The sequence below is a fragment of the Papio anubis genome, chromosome 5, assembly GCF_008728515.1.
Source record: "Papio anubis isolate 15944 chromosome 5, Panubis1.0, whole genome shotgun sequence".
Taxonomy (NCBI): Eukaryota; Metazoa; Chordata; class Mammalia; order Primates; family Cercopithecidae; genus Papio; species Papio anubis.
In genome coordinates, this window is record NC_044980.1 from 34,845,082 (window position 1) to 34,866,841 (window position 21,760).

At 43.1% G+C, this 21,760-nt stretch overlaps 1 protein-coding gene across 2 annotated transcripts in view; it reads right to left on the reverse strand.

Moving 5' to 3' along the window:
- The window catches only part of UGT3A2 (UDP glycosyltransferase family 3 member A2), a 31,778-nt gene extending 17,856 nt beyond the window's left edge, over positions 1-13,922 (reverse strand). Inside the window, exons 1-2 of one of the 2 annotated variants that reach the window (XM_021939285.2) lie at positions 13,349-13,922; positions 10,903-11,004 (exon numbers count right to left, since the gene is read on the reverse strand). In XM_021939285.2, the coding sequence (XP_021794977.1) occupies positions 10,903-11,004; positions 13,349-13,442 (196 nt within the window). In that variant the 5' untranslated portion in view covers positions 13,443-13,922. The remainder of the gene's footprint in view (positions 1-10,902; positions 11,005-13,348) is intronic. The other variant, XM_003899577.5, reaches the window with a different exon arrangement.
- Between the last annotated feature and the right edge of the window lie 7,838 nt (positions 13,923-21,760).

Sequence of the window (21,760 nt, forward strand, 5' to 3'; positions counted from 1 at the left end):
TATGTATTTGAATGATTGCTTCTTTAAGTATTTTTAATGTATGCATTTATTTATTTTTGAGACAGAGTCTTGCTCTGTCATCTAGGCTGGAGTGCAATAGCACAATCCTAGCTCATTGCAGTCTCAGCTCCCTTAAAAACCACTGGGATTACAGGTGTGAGCCATTGGTATAATTTGTATTTAAATACAGTACACATTTGTTTGATTCCAGAGTCTCTGTTCTTTCCGTTTTACAAAAACAATCATTTTTATTATTTAAAGTGATACATGCAAATAATTTTTAAATTCAGTCAAAAAATACTAAAAGACTTCATTGAAAGAGTAGTCCCCTACATCCCGACTTGCCAGCTTGGCCCCTTCTTCATTACCCACGTGTAATAAGAAGTCTGACTCCATTTTCACTGTTTGCCTCTTGACAAATGTCAAGCCCCATTTCCCCTTCCCAACCCCATGCTTCATCTGAGCAAATTGGTAAGAAAACCCGCACATACCTTCTCTGTTATCCCTGGTAGGAGTTTCAATCCATGCAAGTCAGGACAATGAAGGGAAATCCTCAGCTCATCCTACCTCTCCTCACAGTAAAAACTCAAGCCAGTCATCCCTCCCTGCTCTCTAAAGCCATTTTTCAGATTTGCCTGGCAGCCTGTCCTGCTATTCTGAAAAAAAGAAAAAAAAACCTCACCCTATGAGTCATAAACCTCTCATTTCTTCTTAATACATGTGTGCCTTCATCACATCCAAATCAGATTTTGTGTGAGGATTGGGGTATATTAACACATAGTCCCACATATTAAGGTTCTCATACTCAACTTAATTGAAATGAAAGACTCTATCCAAGTATCTACTGGCAAATACTCTGCAGTCATAGACTTGGCTAGAATGTTCTCTTCCATGCTGATTTTTACAGCCTCTCAGCCACAGTGCGTCTTTACCTTGGAAGAAACACAATGCATGGCTACCCACAGTGTACTGCAACAGCCCTACTATTGCCCACAATCTTTGCCAGCAAGAGCCACTGCTTCCAGCTTTCTCCAGGAGTACAGATATAACATTACATTGAGAGTGTCCTCCTCTGAGGAGATTCATTCGCCACACTCATTTAAGACACAGAAACATTCAAAAAGGAGCTCATAAAGGGGATAAGCCATTGTCCCATGCAGAGTATCAGACCCAGTCCCTCACTTAAACTCCAAAGGATCATTTGGTTAGTTGAAGGCCTCTCCATCCCCAATACTACTAAAAAAACAACTATCGAGCCTCCCTGTGTCCATAGTGTTACAAGCCCAACATCTTTTAGGCCTTTTTGCATTTTAAAGACAATATATTCCTTATTTATAAATTTTACTCAGGTCCACTCATGTTTATTACTTGAAAATCAGCCCACATTGCATAGGATCCCCTGTAACAGAAGGCTCCAGAATCTATCCAAGTTGCAGTACAGCAGGCTCTCTCATTAGTGCCCCCCAGGAACACCTGCAATGTAAAGGCATTAACATCCTCCTTTTGTGCCTCCTGGAGTTCTTCTGAGCACCTATCATGGCCGTTTCAGTTTCCTATTGCTGCTTTAACAAACTTAGTGGCTTAAAATGACACAAAGTATTATCCCATAGTTCTGGAGATCAGAAGTCCAAAATGGATCTCATTAAAATAAAATCAAGGTGGGGGTGAGCTGCATTTCTTCTGAAGGCTCTAGGGAACAATCCTTTTACTTGCCCGTTCCAGCTTCTGAAGGCTACCCGCATCCCTGGCTCATAGCCCCCTTCCAACAGGCAATCACATCGCTCTAATTGCTTCTTCCATCATTAATTCTTTAACTCTCCTACGATCTTCTCTCCTTTATAACAGGGGTGTCAAATCTTTTGGCTTCCCTGGGCCACATTGGAAGAAGAAGAATTGTCTTGGGCCACACATAAAATACACTAATACTAACGATAGCTAATGAGCTAAAAAAAAAATTGCAAAAACAATCTCATAATGTTTTTAAAAAGTTTACGAATTCATGTTGGGCCACATTCAAAGCTGTCCTAGGCCACATGCAGCTGGTGGGCCACCAGTTGCACAAGCTTGCCTTATAAGAACTCTTGTAATTACATTGGACTCACCTGGGTAATCCATGATAATCTCCCTGTCTCAAAATCCTTATATTAATCATATCTGCAAAGATCCTTTTGCCATGTAAAATAGCACACTCATAATTATAGGAATTTGAACACATATATCTTTGCGGGGTGGGGGGAGTAGCATTATTTGCCCACCGCAGTGTGTTCTCTAGATCCCAGACATTCATATACATCCCTCATGGAATGAAAATGTATTCATCCTGTCCCAACATCCCCCAAAGTCTCAAACAATTATATCATCAATTCAAAGTGAAAAACCTCATCTAAAGCTCATCAGCTCAGAATTCCCAAATCACATCATCCAGATAATCTACAGCAAGCGTGGGTGAGAGTCTGGGTGTAATCCATTCAGTGAAACATTGCTCTCCTTCTGTGGATCTATGAAACTAGGAAAAAATGACCTGCTCCCCAAAACCAAGAGTGGGACAGGCATAGGATACCAGTTATAGACATTATTCTAATGGGGGCAAAAAGGAAGTAAAAAAAAAAAAATGAGGTGCCAGTCCCAAGACATTTGACTACAACTGGGCAAACAAAATTAGGTTTTAAGGACTGGGAATAATCCTGTGGTTTGGCTCAGCCTTCTGGGCTAGAAGCTCTGCCATCTGGGCTCATTGCTTCACCTTCAGAGTTATCCTTTGTTTTTCATGAAGCGTTGCATGTGGTTACAGCTGAGTGGTTTGTCAGTTTAATTCCTACTTGCAGATTGGGGAGCTCAACAGCCCTCCTTCCTGTCATATTCTCCTCATACCTCTGAATCCAAATTGGCAGTGCTTCTGAAGGTATAAAATTCTTGGGTACCGGGAGGCTGAGGCAGGAGAATTGCTTAAACCCGGGAGGCGGAGGTTGCAGTGAGCTAAGATCCCGCCATGACACTCTAGCCTGGGCAACAACAGCGAGACTGAGTCTCAAAAAAAAAAAATTCTTGGGTACCTTGTGACCCTCCTGGGTGTGTCATAGGAATTCACTCCGCTAGACGAGAAGCTGCTCCACAGACTTGTTTGGTTTTGTTTTTGTTTTTTAGACAGTCTCGTTCTGTCACCCAGGCTGGAGTCCAGTGGCACAATCTCGGCTCACTGCAACCTCTGCCTCCCAGGTTCAAACAATTCACGTGCCTCGGCCCTCTTTGTAGTTGGGAATACAGGCACAAGCCACCATGCCTGCTTGATTTTTGTATTTTAGTAGAGACAGGGTTGCACCATGTTGGCCAGGTTGGTCTGGAACTCCTGACCTCAGGTGATCCGCCTGACCTCCCAATGTGCTGGGATTACAGGTGTGAGTCACCGTGCCCGGCCTAGGATCCACTGCCTTTTAGAACAGCAAGACCACCAGCTAGTGTCTAGATGTTCACCTCATCATCCTTTTAATATGTTGCCTCTGTAATGTGGACCATTAAAATCTTTTATCTGGCTGGCTGGCTTGTAGGAATACCTTGTCAATTATTTTACTCATTTACTTCTTTTTGTTTATCCTCAACTCAGTGTGCTTCCTCTGTACCTTGCTGATCTAAGTAGCAATAATACTTTACTTCTATTCCTTTTCCTTTTGATTTCAACCTGTTTCTTTTGAACAAGAATAAATATCCTTTCAGGGACATTTTCTCATTCCTTTTCACCAGGTCTGTGAGATAGTCATGAGCCTCTATTTATGTTTATTTGCAGAAATTGATATTTTATTTTATTTGTAGACTAGTCATTATCTTGTCCTATCCATCTTTTCCTTTGTTTGATTCATTTCCTTTTCCTCTGTTTCATTTCCTTTCATATCCTAGGATTACAGGCATGAGCCACCATGCCCAGTCTCCACATATCTTTACGAGATAGTTTCATCCACATATCGTTATGAGATAGTTTCATCTTGATTGGTGGCTTCTGCCATTATGGGTGAAGGAATCCATGAGACAGACACCTAATTGCAGGACAGTTCTCAGGGTGGCCTTGGGCTGACCCTGTTTTCCTCTCTGCTTGTCACTTGTAGTTATCGAGAATAACTGTACAATGAGCTGGGAATGTAACACTCTGAGATAGAGAGGCACTGGGTGGAATAGCCCAGGCTTTGTTACAGTCTCCACTAGAAACAGGATACCCTTCAACACTTAGCTTAGCACATCATGTTTCTCCAGGGTATAAAACCCAAGGTGGCCTGCACTTCGTGGTCCTTTATCTGCATTGCAAGTGGGGCATGTACAGTTGAGACTCCATTCATCCCAGGCAGCTTTCTGAGCCTTGGAGGACCAGCTCACAGTGAATTTTAGGTTTCAGTTGCTGTCCGCATGTAGGTAGTAAATCCACTTCATGGAATTTGTTGCGTTATGTGGGTGTTCTTTCTTAGCAGACTCAGGCAAGTTGGTAACCAGTGCACACCAAACCTGCTTCATGCTAATCTCTTCAATGAGCTTTCTGTGTGACTGAATACTCTGACCGTTTAATCCTTCAGAGGCAATAGCAAAAGGCTGTCCAGACATACAATTGGCTTTCTCTACAAGACAACAGGATACACTGCTTTCCTGACGTTTGAATTCCCTAATTTTTAAATATTTTCCATCCTAATAGGCTGAGAATTTCCAAAACCATAAAGTCCTCGTTTTCTGCCTCATAGTTATTTTCTCAATTTATCTTTCCTCTCACATTTTACTATAGACAGTAAGAACACTTGAACATCTACATTTCTACAAAAAGTCTGTGTATGATGATTTATAGTCTCTAAGACAATACAGATTTTCTCTATCATATTCCTTCCTTCCTTCTGAGCAGAGTTCTTGGAATTCCCAGTCTACTCACAGTCTGTTCAAAGCAATCTAGGCTTTCCCTCTTATGCTCTTGAATAGTCTTCTAGTCACTGTGTATAATCCAATTGTGATTCCAGATATTGATGGGTTGGAGTAGTAGTACATGTGAGTATTAGAAACCTTTGCTTCTTCAGTGCCTCTGATGTCATTTATTAAAGTTGCAAATAAATAAACAGTATGGGAAAGTGTTTCCAAATAAGGAGTTAATAATTGGCTCAAATGTGTCGATTCATTAAATGGGGCATCTGATCAGAAATAATAACCCAATTATGTGTTTCCTTGTTTGTAGACCTTCAGCCAAGCTCTACGGATGAAATGAAAAATGGGAATTCTGTTTCAAAGCTTCAGAGACATCCATGATGAGGGAATTATTAAAAGAAACTCTAGACTCCTAATCCTATGAAAAAAGAGAAAGGATCCACACATTCCTTGAATTGTTTATAGATTTTGCTGTGCTTATATTTGTTAAAGAGTAAAAGGTCTGTAGCTTTCAGTAGTTTCTCTCTCTCTCTTTTTTTTTTTTTTTTTTTTTTCTCAGACTGGGTCTCACTTTATTGGCCAGGCTGGAACGCAGTGGTGTGATAATAGCTCATTGCAGCTTCGGCCTCCAGGGCTCACACAACCCACACAATCCTCCTGCCTCAGCTTCCCACATAGCTGGGACCACAGGAGCATGCCACCATGCCCAGCTAATGTTTTATTTTTATTTTTAGTAGAGATGAAGTCTCACTATGTTGCCCAGGCTGGTTTTAACTCCTGGGCTCAAGTGATGCTCCTGCCTCAGCCTCCCAAAGTGCTGGGATTACAAATGTGAGCCACGATACCCGGCCAGTAGTTTCTCAAAGTTTATTGGAAATGCCATCATTAATTTTTCATCTAAATTTTATTTTAAATCAATTGAATTTAGTTACACTTTTTGAAATTAAGAAATAATTGTCTTAAAATGAAAATACTACAACTATTTAATCAGATATCCAGTTTAGGCAGATACAAAGGCAGCAAAGAATATGAAAACAAACGTAAAAGATACTAAAATGGTTTTAAGCGGGGACTCAGAAAGATATTTGTATACCAGTGTTCATAGCAGCATTATTCACAATAGTCAAAAAGTGGAAAAAACCTAAATGCCCATCAATGGATTAATGGATAAACAAAATGTGATATATCCATAAAATTGAATATCCAGCCATAAAAAAGAAGGTCTAACACACGTTAAATATGAATGAACCTTGAAGATATTATGCTAAGTAAAGCAAGCCAGACACAAAAGGACAAATATTGTATTATTTCACTTATACGCTGTAACCAGAATAGTCAAATTAATAGAGAAATAAAATAGAATATGGTTATCAGGGGCTGAAGGTAGAGGGTAATGGGGAGTTGTTGGAGGCCGAAAGAGTGAGGGTCAAGATCAACTCAGTATACCACTGGAGACTATGTGAGTAAACAGCAAACTGTTTCTCATAATCGCAGAATGTTGGCAAACTGACAAACTGCGTCTGCCACCCAGAAGGAATGCTGAGGGCAGTCACGCCCCAAGTACAGTGTTTCTTGTGATTAGGCAAATCTCAAGCCTGTTAGTAATAATATGAACCTGTGATCAATCAAGCAGCTGACCAATCGTTACCTCCTCCTCCACTCTTTCTACCCAATAAATACAAAGTGTTATGGAAGCTCAGCAGCTGCCTTTGCTCACTAGAAGTGGAGCACTCTTTTCTTCTTCCCCTGGCCCCCTTCTTTATAACAGTTTCTTTTGTCTTAGGTTTTCATTTCTATGGTTGTCCTCCTTCATTCAGTCTCGTAATGACAGTCTCAAGTAGTAAGAGTAATGTCTCTCGTAATGATAGTAACAAGTAGTAATTGTGGCAGTCCGCCACAAGTGGCGCCTGAACAGGGATAAATAGGGACATTCAGGGACAAACAGAGACCTGAAGGGACCTGCAGGGACAAATAGAAATAAGTAGGGATAAATAGAAATAAATAGAGATAGAGACAAATAGAGATAGGTAGGGAAAGACAGGGACTTGCAGGAACTAACAGGGACCACAGGGACAAATAGGGATAAAGACTAGCATAGACTAGCAGAAACTTGCAGGAACAGATAGGGACACATAGGGTCCTATAGGGACTCGAGCAAGGAAGGTCTGCTGGAGCAGAAAAAATCTAAAGCCCAGAAAAAATTAAAACCAACCAGATGAACGAGACTTGAACGAGACTTGTAAAGTCTGCTGGCAGCAACATAAGGTCAGTGCCCTAGAGGTACGAAGAACAGGAAGTTTCTGAATCAAAATAACATGGGGAAGAATTTGGTTATTTCTTTTCTCTTTTTTGTTTGGAGTTTGGTACGTACCATCTTTTTGTTATTATTTCAGTGTCTGAAAGAATTTTTTGCCCCACCTACAGCACCTATTGAGGGTGGTGAACAGGAGAGGGAGGATGAAAATTGGCTTGTACCGTCTTCTGTGGCTACAGAAAGGCTAACTTTAGCTTTGGCTTTCATGGATTGTAAACATGTGCTGGCACCTGCGAGATGTGCAGAGGACTTGGGAGGTTTTCTCGGAGCTTAAGATGTGGGAACTGGGCACGAGAAGGATAAGCCTTAGATTTGCTTTCTCTGTGTCTTCTGTTAATCAGAAAGAGCCTGTTTCTCGTTAGCAATGGAAAGTTTTACCCCGCAGCAATTAACCAAAAGAGGCAGAAACTGTGTTGCAGCTTGTGGAGCAGATGCTTCAGCAACAGCCTGCCTCCTGGCTACAGCTACAAAAACCTTTGCTTTTGTTTTGGTAGATTTACTAACGTGGGGACCAGGGTATGTTTGTGTTTTCACAAAGAATGAACAAACCATGTGGGTGCTCCCAAGGTGTGTGCGACCATGGAATGGGAGACTGGGGGGACCCATGGATTCCAAACACAGGCCTGGTTCCCCCAGTACAAGCCATGAGCCAGTTGAATCTGAATGTGAAGATGGAACGAGGACTGACTGGAGTCACACTCACATCAACCCCATGACATGCAGACAGATCAAGAAAACCACACAGGAAGCTGAGAAACTGTTAGAGCATCAAGGTCAGGCAAAAACCCCTGATTCCATGTTTGTGGCCATGCGGGCCGTGGTTTCCTGTGCATCTGTAAGATCAGCTGGACCACCAACCGGCAATTGAGGGCTGCACAGCCTGTAATTGCCTTTCTCAATTAAAAACAAAACAGGAGAAATGTTGGAGGCCAAAAGAGTGAGGACTGTGATCAACTCAGTATACCACTGGAGACTATGTGAGTAAACAGCAAACTGTTTCTCATAAATGCAGAATGTTGGCAAACTGACAAACTGCGTCTGCCACCCAGAAGGAATGCTGAGGGCAGTTACACCCCAGTTACAGTGTTTCTTGTGATTAGGCAAATCTGAAGCCTGTTAGTAATCATATGAAACTGTGATCAATCAAGCAGCTGACCGGTCGTTACCTCCTCCTCCCTGTTCATTGTACCTGATAAATACGCCGAGACGGGTGGATCACGAGGTCAGGAGATCGAGACCATCCTGGCTAACACGGTGAAACCCCGTCTCTACTAAAAAATACAAAAAACTAGCCGGGTGAGTTGGCGGGTGCCTGTAGTCCCAGCTACTCGGGAGGCTGAGGCAGGAGAATGGCGTAAACCCGGGAGGCGGAGCTTGCAGTGAGCTGAGATCCGGCCACTGCACTCCAGCCTGGGCGACAGAGCGAGACTCCGTCTCAAAAAAAAAAAAAAGAAGGTTATGGAAGTTCAACAGCTGCCTTTGCTCACTAGAAGCAGGGAGCTCTTTTCTTCTTCCCCTGGCCACTTTCTTTATAACAGTTTCTTTTAAGTTTTCATTTCTACCTTCGTCCTCCTTCGTTCAGTCTCGTAATGACGGTCTCAAGCAGTAACAGTAATAACTGTCATAGTGATGGTCTCAAGAAGTAAGAGTGGCTGTCAGTCACAGGGAGTCACTGTTTAATAAGTAGAGTTCCACTTCGTGATGATGACAAACTTCTGAAAACGGATGGTAATAATGGTTCTACAACAATGTGAATGTCCTTAAAGCCTCTAAACGGTACATTTGAAAATGGGGCCAGGTGCGGTGGCTCACTCCTGTAATCCTAGCACTTTGAAGGCCAAGGCAGGCAGATCACCTGAGGTCAGGAGTGTTCAAGACCAGCCTGGCGAACATGGCGAAACCCTGTCTCTACTAAAAATACAAAAAAATTAGCCAGGCGTGGTGCTGCACGCCTAATGGCGCCCGCCTGTGGTCCTAGTTACTTGGGAGGCTAAGGTACAAGAATCGCTTGAACCTAGGTGATGGAGGCTGCAGTGAGCCAAGATCACGTCACTGCCCTCCAACCTGGGAGACAGAGCGAGACTCTGACTCAATTTAAAAAAAAAATGGCTAAAATGGTAGATTATATGTTATATATATTTCACCACAATGAAATTTTAAAATTTAAATGAAAAAATGTAGATTAAAAAATGGTTTTGGCCAGGCGCAGTGGTTCACACCTGTAATCCCAGCACTTTGGGAGGCCAAGGCAGCAGGATTACTTAAGGTCAGGAGTTCGAGACCAGCCCGGTCAACATGATGAAACCCCATATCTACTAAAAATACAAAAATTAGCCGGGCATGGTGGCACACGCCTGTAATCTCAGCCACTTAGGAGGCTGAGGCAGGAGAATTGCTTGAGCCCGAGAGATGGAAGTTGCAGTGAGCCAAGGTCATGCCACTGTACTGCGGCCTGGCCAACAGAGCGAGACTGTCTCAAAAAAAAAAAATGGTTTTAGAAATCTGAACAATAACAAGGACTGATGTTACCTTCAAAGGTTGAAAATATCTCAGAATTTTCTTCCTCAAAGATGCTTGCTTTTGAGTTTTTTTTCTTTTTTTAAATTATAGCTTCAGGGGGTGCACGTCCAGGTGTGTTGCCTGGGTGTATTACATGATGCTGGAGTTTGGGCTTTTCCTGGAGCAACACTTTCATATTGAGCAATTTGGAGCATAAAGTCCTAATCCACCCAACTCTGTTATCAAGCAAGTCTGTTAAGTTCTCAGGGTTTCTGTTTCCTTGTGGATCAACAGAGGAGTTCATAAGATGTATGAGCTTCATTTTGGCTAAAATTCTTTGGATTCAATGACTCCATTAAGAACATCTGAAATCACTATGCACAAACTTGTGGGCAGCCACTTATTTTTCAAGAATGCAAAACCATCTCAGCCATAGACTCCTAACTTAGCTACATAAATAAGGGGCTCCCTGCGAGAGCTTACTTACATTCCGATATCATAAAAAGAGGAAAAGTAATCTATAAAAAGAAAAGTGATTCTTACATGTAAGAAGTGTTAAATAAGGCTGAATATTTCTGTTCTATCTATATACAGAGAGTCTTTGAGATGGAGCCTCACTCTGTTGCCCAGGCTCTAGTGCAGTGGTGCATTCCCAGCACTGCAACCTCTGCCTGCTGGCTCAAGCAATCCTCCACCCTCAGCCTCCCAAGTAGCTGGAATTACAAGTGGGTGCCACCATGTCAAGTTAATTTTTGTATTTTTTGTAGAGACAGAGTGTCCCTGTGTTGCTCAGGCTGGTCTCAAGTGATCCACCTGTCTCAGCCTCCTAAAGTGCTGGGATTACAGGTGTGAGCCACCTTGCCCAACCCTGTTTAATATATTTTTTAAGCCATCTTATTAAGTAGTATTTGTTAAAATAATCCATAATAATGAGTGGATGGTTGCTTGGGATGGAGTAGAGGTCAAGTAAGGGGAAAAAAATATGGGAGTATGGAGTGTCAAGTCCTGGTAATTAGAGCCTAAGAAGCTTTTTGGCACTTTACATACACACACACACACACACACACACACACACACACAGGCTTTTCATCCTTCCAATTGAATTAGAATTTTTAAAAAAAATTTTGCTAAGCCTTTCTATGCAAGCAATATTTTGCTCTTTGCTTGGAGTAGAAGAAATCAAGAAAAGTGAGAAAAGATACCTGGCATAAAAGGACCTCTTTTGTGGTTAAGCATGGTGATATTATGGCCGTGATCTTGAAGAATCTGAGAAACCCGGTCCATCAGTAGATAATGGCTTCCACCTAGGAACAATGCACAATTTTAGTTCTGGAATGATGAGAACACCGTGTCTAAAGTCGATAGTGATCAATCCAGGAGAGGAAAGGTAGGGGAACAGGAAGTGGATAGTGAGTGGAGGAAGATGAGTTTTGCCAGTCTCCTCATGTCCCTCTGGGTAAAACCCAGCCCACTCACCCAGAGCACGACCACCCAAATTTTTACCTGTGGCTCTGGTCCGTGAGAGATTGCCTCTTGTGAATCACAGTATCCATGTCAGTGTAATGAGTTACTATGTGCTTAGGCCATGGGAGTTCCTCATCCTGAGGTACATGTACATTTTAACTAAGGCCTTATGGAAACACAGAGTCCAAAAGAAATCACAGCATTGGTGGAAATACAGGTATGGTGTTGTACATATGAGTGTGAATAGTTCCTAAAAAACAATGAGAACTGTTTCTGGGATCCTGCTCTTTGGACATTTATGCTGCTGTAGGAGATAGAAACCTTAAGAGATCTGTCCAAGAAATCATCACTGGAAGGGAAGAAATGAGGGACTACTACTTAGAATCCAAATCTTTAAGATTCTAATGTAATTGGAAAGGATGTACTTAATTTAGGCCAAACAATGATCAAGTTCTAATTAAGACATTTGAGGACAAATGTGGGGCCCTTGGGGTGGGCCTGCTGGATCCTGGTTGCACGACAGACTAGGGAATCCCTGATTCCAGAAAAATCCTACCATCCTAAGGAAAGAGAAGCTTGATCCTCAAAAGAGGTACAAGTTCCATGAAATCAATGTCTTCTCAGTATATGTTCTAGTACATAGCCTTTGCTTGAATGTAAGGTTCTCAGCAGCAGAGAAAGGAAGATCAGAAGAGAAGGTAATGTAATGGTAAATACCAAAAGTTTGGGGGTGGAGGTGGAAGGGAGTAGAGAAGTAGTGTGCAGCTCTCTGCATGACTCAGTTTACTTATACCCAGCTTGAATAGTCTAGAGCAACAAGCGATGTATAAAGTACAAATCTGCAACAGATCTTGCTCACATTTTAATCCATGTAAGAACAGGGAGCCAGGAAGAAGGGGTCCCCACAGAAACAGCTGTTAGTGGTGGATCCTGGGGAGTCAGGTGGCTTTCTGGGGCAAAAATCGGGATTCCAGCACCTCAGAAACGATACCAACTCCTTCTTGGAGCCTGAGGAAGGAGGACGGTGTACTTTCAAGAAGTTAAGAAGCTCTGTTGCTTCACTGAGACTAACACTCAGAAAGGGGTTGGGGGGAGTCTTCAAATGGACTTGCACTGTTTCTTAAACAGTGATTTTTGAAAATCCCCAGTGAAAAGGGCTTCAGAGTGGAAGTTGTTGTGAGCGTGGTCTTGCAGTAAGAAAACCCTGAGTTAATTCCTCATGGGACATCAGGGAGGCCACATGTGCTCTTAAGGAAGGCATCTCACTCCCCATCCCTCAGTTGCCCTCTCAGGAAATCAAAATGGGCACTAAATTAGATGATCTGTGGTTCCTCCCAGTTCTAGGAGCCCTGATTCTAAGTAATAAAAGGAATCCATTAGAACCCACTATGGGTTGAAATAAAATCTTGGGGAAGCTCGATCCTGGGATGATCCCTTTATGTTCATATACGCTTCTCTTTTATATCCTATTCCCTTTGGGGTAAAAGTAAAAGAAGTAAAACTGAGACCCAAAATGCTGAATTAACAGTTCCACGAATCCCTCAAAAACGGTCAGCGGCACAGGTAAAAGGAAGGAGACTCCAAAAGATCCGAATGACCTGGGTCCTCTCCTCAGCCCTGGGCAGTTTCTCCAGGTCTTCCCTGGAGGAAAACACTCCACTGGCCTTGCAGCCATGAAATACCTGCCTGCGCCACCCTGGCTCCGGACGCAGCTTCACAACATTTACAGTGCTGCCCTCAGGAGCGCCTTTCCCTGGTCTCCAAGAGCTGAAAACGCTCACCACCGTTTCTACTGGAAGCTACTGTGCAACCACACACACGCACCCTCTGGAGCTTAGGATGAGCCTCTGAAAGTCCCACTGCGCTCTGGAGAAGGCAGCCCAGGGTCTCAAACTCCGGGATGAGTCTCAAATTTCTGGCCCCAGCCCTGCGGGATGGGGAGCGCTTCCTGAAGAAGAGTGAGAAACGGAGAGTCTCTTTTCTCCAAAACTATCTTCCCCACCTCAGCAACAGAGGCCCCTCTCTGCCCCACAGCTGGATGGGCTTCTCCCTCCTCCAGCCGGGTCCGCAAGCCCAGCCTGGAAAATCGCCTGGATGACTCTGATCAAGCGCGGTTCGCTGGAGCCCTGGCAGTGCGGGTATCCGGGACGCGCCTGTCTGGGAATTCTCCGGCCAAGCACTCACCTACTGTAGATACTGTCAGGATTTTGGCAGCCTCTGAGAGCAGGACCCCAGGGAGAAGGAAGCCCACTAGAAGCAGCAACCGCTGCCCAGCCATGCTCACTTCTACGGAAGCCGCGGATCTCAGCCTGGGCTGCGCGCCCTGCGCCGGGCTAAGGGACGCTGTGCACCTCAGTGCGCCAAAGGCACTGGGTGTGGGAAGAGGTAGAAGTGAGGATCCTGCCAGTCTTCTCTTCTGTGCATCCCCTCTTGCCCTCTGCCCCTCCTGCCTCGTGCTCCATTGGGTAATCTATCCTTGCTCTACCGAACTACCAGCAGTCAGTAGGAGGGGTTGGTGAGTCCATCCTTAACCCTGCTCTGTCCGTGTGATCACAGCCCTCCTGCCTGGAAAATCCTTACTGTGAGCCAGGAATGGCAGGGACCTCAGTAAATCGCGCTGATGAACGCTCTATCTCCATGGGACCCATCTCTCTTTTGCCAAGGCTGTGTGAATTTACCTACTCTAGTTCCCTTCTGACTGCCTCTACTACCTCATACTGCCAGCCCCGTGGTCTGTTTCCTGAGAGACTTACTTAAAATCTTGAGCTGATATTCCAAGCCCAAGACCTCCCTGGAAGGGGATCCTCAAGGGAAATCAATCTACCATCCCTGGAGTCTACCTCTTAGTGTCTCTTTAGAAGGTAAGAGAGGCTAGAGTTCTACCTCTGGAAGTCCAGGTCTGTCCCTGGAGGACTGAAATTCAAAAGCTGACACTATCATTCCGAATGAGTATCCTGAAATAGGACTGGTGAATCTTTCCGTAATTTCCAAGAGCACACGCTGAAGACAGGTTGTAATTCTGCCTCCGTGCAATGTCAGCCCCAGTGAGGGCAGGGATCACTAGGTCCGGTAGCCCCCTTTACACTCTCTATCCTCAAACTCTAAGACTTCCTTTAGGAAAGGCTTTCAGTGCACCTCTAAACAAGCAGAGGAATCCTTGGTTGCAGTGGGTCCTTGAATTCTGCTTGTACTGTTCCTGCCTTCTTCAGTCTATAGGTGTTATTTTTTCTCATTGGAATTTAAAGCATTACATGCCTATGCATTTGTGCATCCCTCACCTAGCCATACCTACTGTGGAGGAAGAGAGAAGAGAGGAGGGAGAGAGAGAAGTGTGGGAAGGGCCAGGTTTACCAGACATCACAGGGCTCCAGTTCGTCTTATTCTTGTACTTTTCATAATGCATTAGCAAAATAAAGGATTTGTTATCAAACTCCAAGATTTTTATTTATTCAACAATTATATTGATAGCATTTATTTATTTATTTATTTATTTATTATTATTATTTTTTTTTTTGAGACACAGTCTCACTTGTCACCCAGACTAGAGTCCAGTGGTGCAATCTCAGCTTACTGCAACCTCTGCCTCTCAAGTTCAAGCAATTCTCCTGTCTCAGCCTCCTGAGTAGCTGGGATTGCAGGCGCCTACCACCACACTCGGCTGATTTTTGTATTTTTTAGTAGAGACGGGGTTTCACCATGTTGGCCAGGCTGGTCTTGAACTCCTGACCTCACAAGATCCACCCGCCTTGGCCTCCCAAAGTGCTGGGATTACAGGCATGAGCCACCATGCCTGGCTGATAGCTGTTTATTATGCCAGGCATTGTTCTGCCAGGCAAACTGATACTAAACACACTAAGAAATAAAATATATAGTACATTAATGGCAAATGCTACTAAGAAAAATCAAATGGAAAGAGATATGAAGAGTCAGGTATCAGATTCGTTAACGTTTTAAATAGCATGATTCCAATGGACTCTAAAATATTATAGGAGTATCAGGATTATTTGAACCCAAATTTTGATTGTATTAAGTAGTTATTGTTGCTTTGGAGAAGAGTTCTATGTAATTGTGGTTATAAACATCTTATAAAGAAATTCTGGCCAGGTGCAGTGGTTCACGCCTGTAACCCCAGCACTTTGGTAGGCGAGGCAGGCAGAACATGAGGTCAGGAGTTCAAGGACAGCCTGGCCAACACAGTGAAACCCCGTCTCTACTAAAACTGCAAAAATTAGCCCGGCGTGGTGGTGCATGCCTGTGGCCCCAGCTACCCGGGAGGCTGAGGTGGGATAATTGCTTGAACCCGGGAGTTGGAGGTTGCAGTGAGCCAAGATCGCGCCACTGCACTCCAGCTCAGGAAACAGAGTGAGACTTTGTCAAAAAAGAAGGAAGGGAGGGAAGGAAAAGAAGGGAAGGAAGGGAAAGAAGGGAAGGAAGGAAGGAAGGAAGGAAGGAAGGAAGGAAGGAAGGAAATTGGCTCTTAAGGTACATTCTGAAGCATTTACAGATTCAGTCTTATGATTTCTTAGATTTGCTTCAAAATAATAGGTTGTGGGGGTAAACAAGGTTAAATGTGTGTGGCAGCATAAGAAAAGAGAATTTGCCAGGAGTTAATAATCATTGAAGCTGAATCCTGGGCATAAAGAAGCTCTACTTTTGTGAATGTTTGAAATTTTTCATTAAGATGTTTTTATAGTTCTTCCACTATAATTCTATTTTTCCTTGGTGTTATAGCAATTTTTCCTCTATACCCATAAGGCTACTCATTAAATGCATATATATGAACAATTGTAGTTTCAGGTATTATACCTTCCAGGGAAACAGTCGGTCCTCATTTTATAATGAGGACCTATGTTGTCTCTGGTAATACTTTTCACCCACAGTCTATTTTGTTTGCCATTGCTACTAACCATTCAGATTTTATTTTCCACTGTGTAAAAAGATCTATCTTTTCCTATCCTTTCATGTTCAACCCTCCTGTATCCTCATATTTTAAGTGTGTCTCTTGAAACAGCAATCAGCTTGAAATTTTTATTCAAGTCTGTCAATCTTGTATTTCAGTCTGAGTGCATGTGTTTAAATCTACCAGGTTGCTATTTCTCCCATTTATTCTGTTACATTTTCTCTACTTTTTGGCTTTCTTTGAAGACTTGATTATTTTAGACTACTAGTTCACTTCAATTAACTTGGAGCGGGGGGTGCTGCTCCATCTCACTGGACTCAGACAAACTGATAACCCATTCACAGTGAACCTGCTTCCTATGTACAATATTTCCAGACTCACTAGGTCTCCATAAAGGCTTGCAGCAGAAGTTGAGGAGATAGCTTTGCTACAATCTGGTGTCTTCTTTTCTACTTATGGGAAGCTGTAGGTTCTGTGGGTGTTATGTGATCTTCTTGTTTATGTTTATCTTACATGCACCATTTAATTACATGCAGATTGTGGAGGCCCCAGAAGGGGAAACTCCCTATGGTGTACTCTCTTTACTCCATCCTGATACCAACGTATGCATTTTCTAAACCTTAATGCCAGTCAAAAGCAAAGAGTGGTACAGGCGCCACAAAGGAACAGTATACATGAATACCCAGATTAATTCTAGCACCTATTAGTAAAGCCTAAAGTCTCCATTCTCCTGTACATGTGGAGACATTTTGATGTGGATACATACCTCCTACTCATTAGTACAAAATCCTTTGCCTAGAGAACTTCAGAACCATACAGACTGAAAAGAGAGTCCATTTGCAAATTCCATTTTCTACAGAACCCAAATAAAGTGGGTTTCACCCTTTGTATACGACTTAAGGTTTAGTGCCAACTGGTTTGCAGCAACGCACAGTCCTGTCTGTGCTGTCCTTGGAACCACAGCTACAATTGCATTCCACCTTCTCATCTACACGGATCTGGGGATCCATGATTGAAATCATCTGCTCTGGCTGATTGACTTGTGGTCCCCATCACACTTAGAAAGTCATTGAAGGCTGGGCGCAGTGGCTCACACCTGTAATCCCAACACTTTGGGAGGCCGAGGTGGGCAGGTCACCTGAGGTCAGGAGTTGGAGACCAGTCTGACCAACATGATGAAACCCGTCTCTACTAAAAATACAAAAAAATTAGCCAGACATGGTGGTGGGTACTTGTAATCCCAGCTACTCAGGAGGCTGAGGCAGGAGAATCGCTTGAACCTGGGAGGTGGAGGTTACATTGAGCCGAGATCGTGCCACTTGCACTCCAGCCTGAGCAACAGAGTGAGACTCCATCTCAATTAAAAAAAAAAAAAAGGAAAGTCATTGAAGCAAACTCAGTGGTTCCTCAGATCCAGCCAGAGACTGTAACCAGGAAACAGAAGTGTTTCTTTATCAGCCTGTCCATGATTGCTTGCTGCTTAAGTGCATGAATATAGGCCAAGACTAAATAACAAAACAATCTGGTTCAACAGGTCAAGCATTCTGGAGGATTTGGGGCCACTTTTCCTATTCTTCAGACCCTACAGGTTGGCTAACCCTCCACCCACTTCCTGCTGCCTTCATCCTGGCCAGCTGCCAGTGCAGACTTGCCCCATTCCCTGATAGCTGTGAGTAGCCAGAAGACAGAATTCTGGGCAACTAGGACAGAAATCTCTTGGCCAATCGTTTAGTGAGGTTGTGGATAGATGATGTTGTAAACTTTTATTTTTCAGGAAATCTGGAAACCTACAGTCTCCATGCCTGATCAGCAAAGAAGGAGCTCTCTGTGGGCACCAGAGACAGGGACCCAATGTGGAGGCCTGCAAGCGTGTGTCTGGCCCTGAACTCTCAAGCATAGGGCAGGGTTCCTGAGCATTGAAGAGAATATGTGGGAGAACAGAACAGAAACGGAAAGAACATGCAAGATGTCTTTCTCGGTGTTATTCCGTGACAGATGGTGACTGAAAGAGGCTGAGAAGATCTGGACAGGGAGTCTGGAATGGTCAGGCTGTGATTCAGAGAGGTGCGTGAGAAGGAAGGTGGATTTTAAGGCTGGAAATCTGAGGGTCAGTGGTCCAAGTCACTTAGAGACAGAATCACAGCACAGCCCTCGCTGATGGCAAACAAAGGAGGACAAGAGGACTGGAAAGAATTCTGCTAACAGGCAGGAGCTAGTAAGGATGAATTTGTAGCAGAATTAGCAAGTGGAGAGGATGTGGAGAACAGGTTTGCCAGAACTGGTGGGAAGCCCCCAAGAAAATGTAACACTGCCCAACAAACACACCCCGCCAAGGTCTCACATCTCCTTCACCTTTCTGGCCCCAGGCAGCCACCCAGCTGTCATGCCACGCCCAGCAGCTTCCCACAAAGCTACATAGTGCCCAGAGTGAGCCCCAGGAGGAACACAAAGACATTGGGCAGGTTCTGCTCATTTCAGGGCTGCAGGAAGGCATAAGGTTTGAGGTGTGCTGCCCCCTGTCCCCACCCCATCTGGAGGATGTAGTTGATTCAGCCCACCAGCTGCTGATGGGCTCAGGGTTTGGGAGCACCCGATGACGCTGGTGGCCAGGGCTGCAGACTTGTACCTGTCTGTAGAAACAAAAGGGTGGAAGCAGCATTCAATGACAGCTCTCAGCAGCTTAGGCTTGACACAGAAGGCTGGTTTTCAGACAGTTGTAGCCTGGCCCTGAAATTTACTAGCTGGGTGCCTACAAACCGTTCAATTTTCTAAAGATTCCTATGTTCATGAAATTGAACTTAATGCTGAAAGGTAAGGATGTGCATGAGTCAGTCCCCGCCTTCATGGAACTTATGATCTACTAGTCCAAGAGACACCTACATGGTTGTTATGTGTGCTCTTGCTAACGAAGCACCACTGTTTGTAGTTCTCTCAGTGGATAGAGCTAGGACATATATACAAGCAGATGTGCATATAGATATTCCATACATAAATCTCTACATCTCTATCTCCATGTCCTTACTATTGTGAATAATGCTAAAATGAACGTGCAAGAACTTGTGTCTTTTTGGTAGAATGATTCATTTTATTTGGGGTATGTACCCAGTAATGGGATGGCTGGGTTGAACAGTAGTTCTATTTTTAGTTCTTCGAGAAATCTCCAAACTGCTTCCCACAGAAGCTGTAGTAATTCGCATTACCACCAACAGTATATAAGTGTTCCCATTTCTCTACAGCCTTGCCAACATCTGTTATGTTTAGAGCTTTTAGTAATAGCCATTCTGACTGGTGTGAGATGGTGTTTCATTGTAGTTTTGATTCAGATTTCCCTGATGATTAGTGATGTAGAGCATGTTTGCTGGCTTCTTGTATGTCTTCTTATGAGAAGGATCTGTTCATGTCCTTTCCCACGTTTTAATTGGGTTATTTTGATCTTGTTGAGTTCCCTATAGCTTCTGAATATTAGTCCTTTGTCAAAAGCATAGTTAGCAAATATTTTCTCTCAATCCATAGGTTGTCTGTTTACTCCGTTGATAGTTTCTTTTGCCGTGCAGAAACTCTTTGGTTTAATTAGGTCCCACTTGTCAATTTTTGTTATTGTTACAGTTGCTTTTGAGGACTTAGTCAAAAATTCTTTTGCTTTGTTCATTAGAAAGTGTTTTTTCTTTATTTTTGTCTGACTCAGTTGATTCAAAGGATCTATCTTTGAGCTCTTCAATTAGTTCCTCTGTTCCAAATAGTCTGTTGTTAAGGCTTCCAAATATGTTTTGAAATTTCTGTAGTGGTTTTCTGTATTCCAGAAGTTCAGTTTGGTTCTTTCTTCTAGCTATGATGTCTTTCATATATTGGGTCGGTTTTCTGGCTTCCATGGATTGAATTTCAACCTTCTCATTGAACTTTCTTATCATCCAGATTCTGAATTCTGTGTCTATCTTTTCAGACATTTCAATCTGGTTAGGATTCATTGCTAGGGAGCTAGTGCAATTCTTTGGAGGTAACGAAACACTCTGACTTTTTGAATTGCCAGAGTTCTTGCACTGGTTCCTTATTATCTGAGGGACCTGGGATTTCATTTTCTTTTTGAATTTGGATGGGCCTTTTTACTTTCATATTATTTTTTCCCTTGAGGGTTTGACTGCGGTTAATGTTGTGTTTAGCTGGGTGGCTTCTTTGCTGGGTGCTTTCAGAGGGCGGAGGCTCTGAATGAGTTGCTAGGTTGTAGGTTCCTGCCTTGGGTTTCAGAGGCATTGCATTGTTTGGAGGTGTAATTCAAGCTGCAATCCAGTAGATGGCACTTAATGTAAGGCCCACAGATAGGCTCTGCCTCAGCCAGGTGCCCCTTTTATTTTGCAGTATGTATGCAACAGTGCCCTGCAGAAGAGAGGCAGGGGCAAGAATTGATATATTTTCTGAGTCTGCTCCCAGGCCTTGGTGACATATCCTTCAACTACTGGCACTGCGCCCACATTTCCTTTGCGTCAAGGGGGCCTTTGGAATTTCCTCATACCTTATACCTTAGTGTTAGTCCCAGCTGAGGGTTAAGTCACCAGGAGACTCACAACACCCCGGTGATATACCAGTCCCCTGTAAGAGTCAGAGTGGGCTGTGGAATGTGTCTGGCTGGTGATGCAATGGGTCAAGGGTGGAGACTAGGTCCCTAGGCAGGACAAACTGCTTTCCACAGGGACTGAAGTAATTTACGTCCTCAACAACAGTGTATAAGCTTCCCATTTCTCCATAGCCTGATCAACATCTGTTATTTTTAGACTTTTTAGTAATAGCCATTCTGACTGGTGTAAGATAGTATCTCATTGTAGTTTTCATTTGCATTTCTCTGATAATCAATGATGAGAATTTTTTCATATGCTTGTTGGCTGTTTGTATGTTTTCTTTTGAGAAGGTCTGTTCATGTCATTTGCCCAATTTTTAATGAGGTTATTTGTTTTTTTCTTGTTGATTTGTTTAAATTCTTTGTAGATTGTGAACATTAGCCCTTGGTCAGATGAATCATTTACAAATATTTTCTTCCATTCTGTAGGTTGTTTGTTTACTCTGTTGATAGTTTTTGTTGTTGTTGTTTTGTTTTGAGTTTTTTGCTGTGCAGAAGTGCTTTAGTTTAATTAGGTCACATTTGTCCATTTCTATTTATATTGCATTTGATTTTGAGGACATGGCCATAAATTCTTTGCCTAGGCCAATGTCCAGAAGTTTTATCTAGGTTTTTATCTAGGATTTTTATAGTCATAGGTCTTATATTGAACATTTTATCCATCTTTAGTTAATTTTTATACAAAGTGAGAAGTAGGTGCCCAGTTTCATTCTTCTGCAAGCAGCTAGCCAATTTTCCAGCACCATTTATTGAATAGGGTGTTCTTCTCCCTTGTTTTTTTCCACTTGTCAAAGATCAGTTGGCTGTAAGTGTGTGGCTTTATTTCTAGATTCTCTGTTCTGTTTCATTTGTCTGTGTGTCTATTTTTGTACCAGTCCCATGCTGTTTTGGTTTCTATAGACTTGCAGGACAGTTTGAAATTAGGTAATGTGATCCCTGGCTTTGCGGTTGTTTTGCTTATGATGGCTTTGGCTGTTTGGGTTCTTTTTTTTTTTGGTTCCATATGAATTTTAGAACAGTTTTTTTCTAATGCTGTGAGAAATGATGTTGGTAATTTGATAGGCATAGTGTTGAATCTGTAAACTGC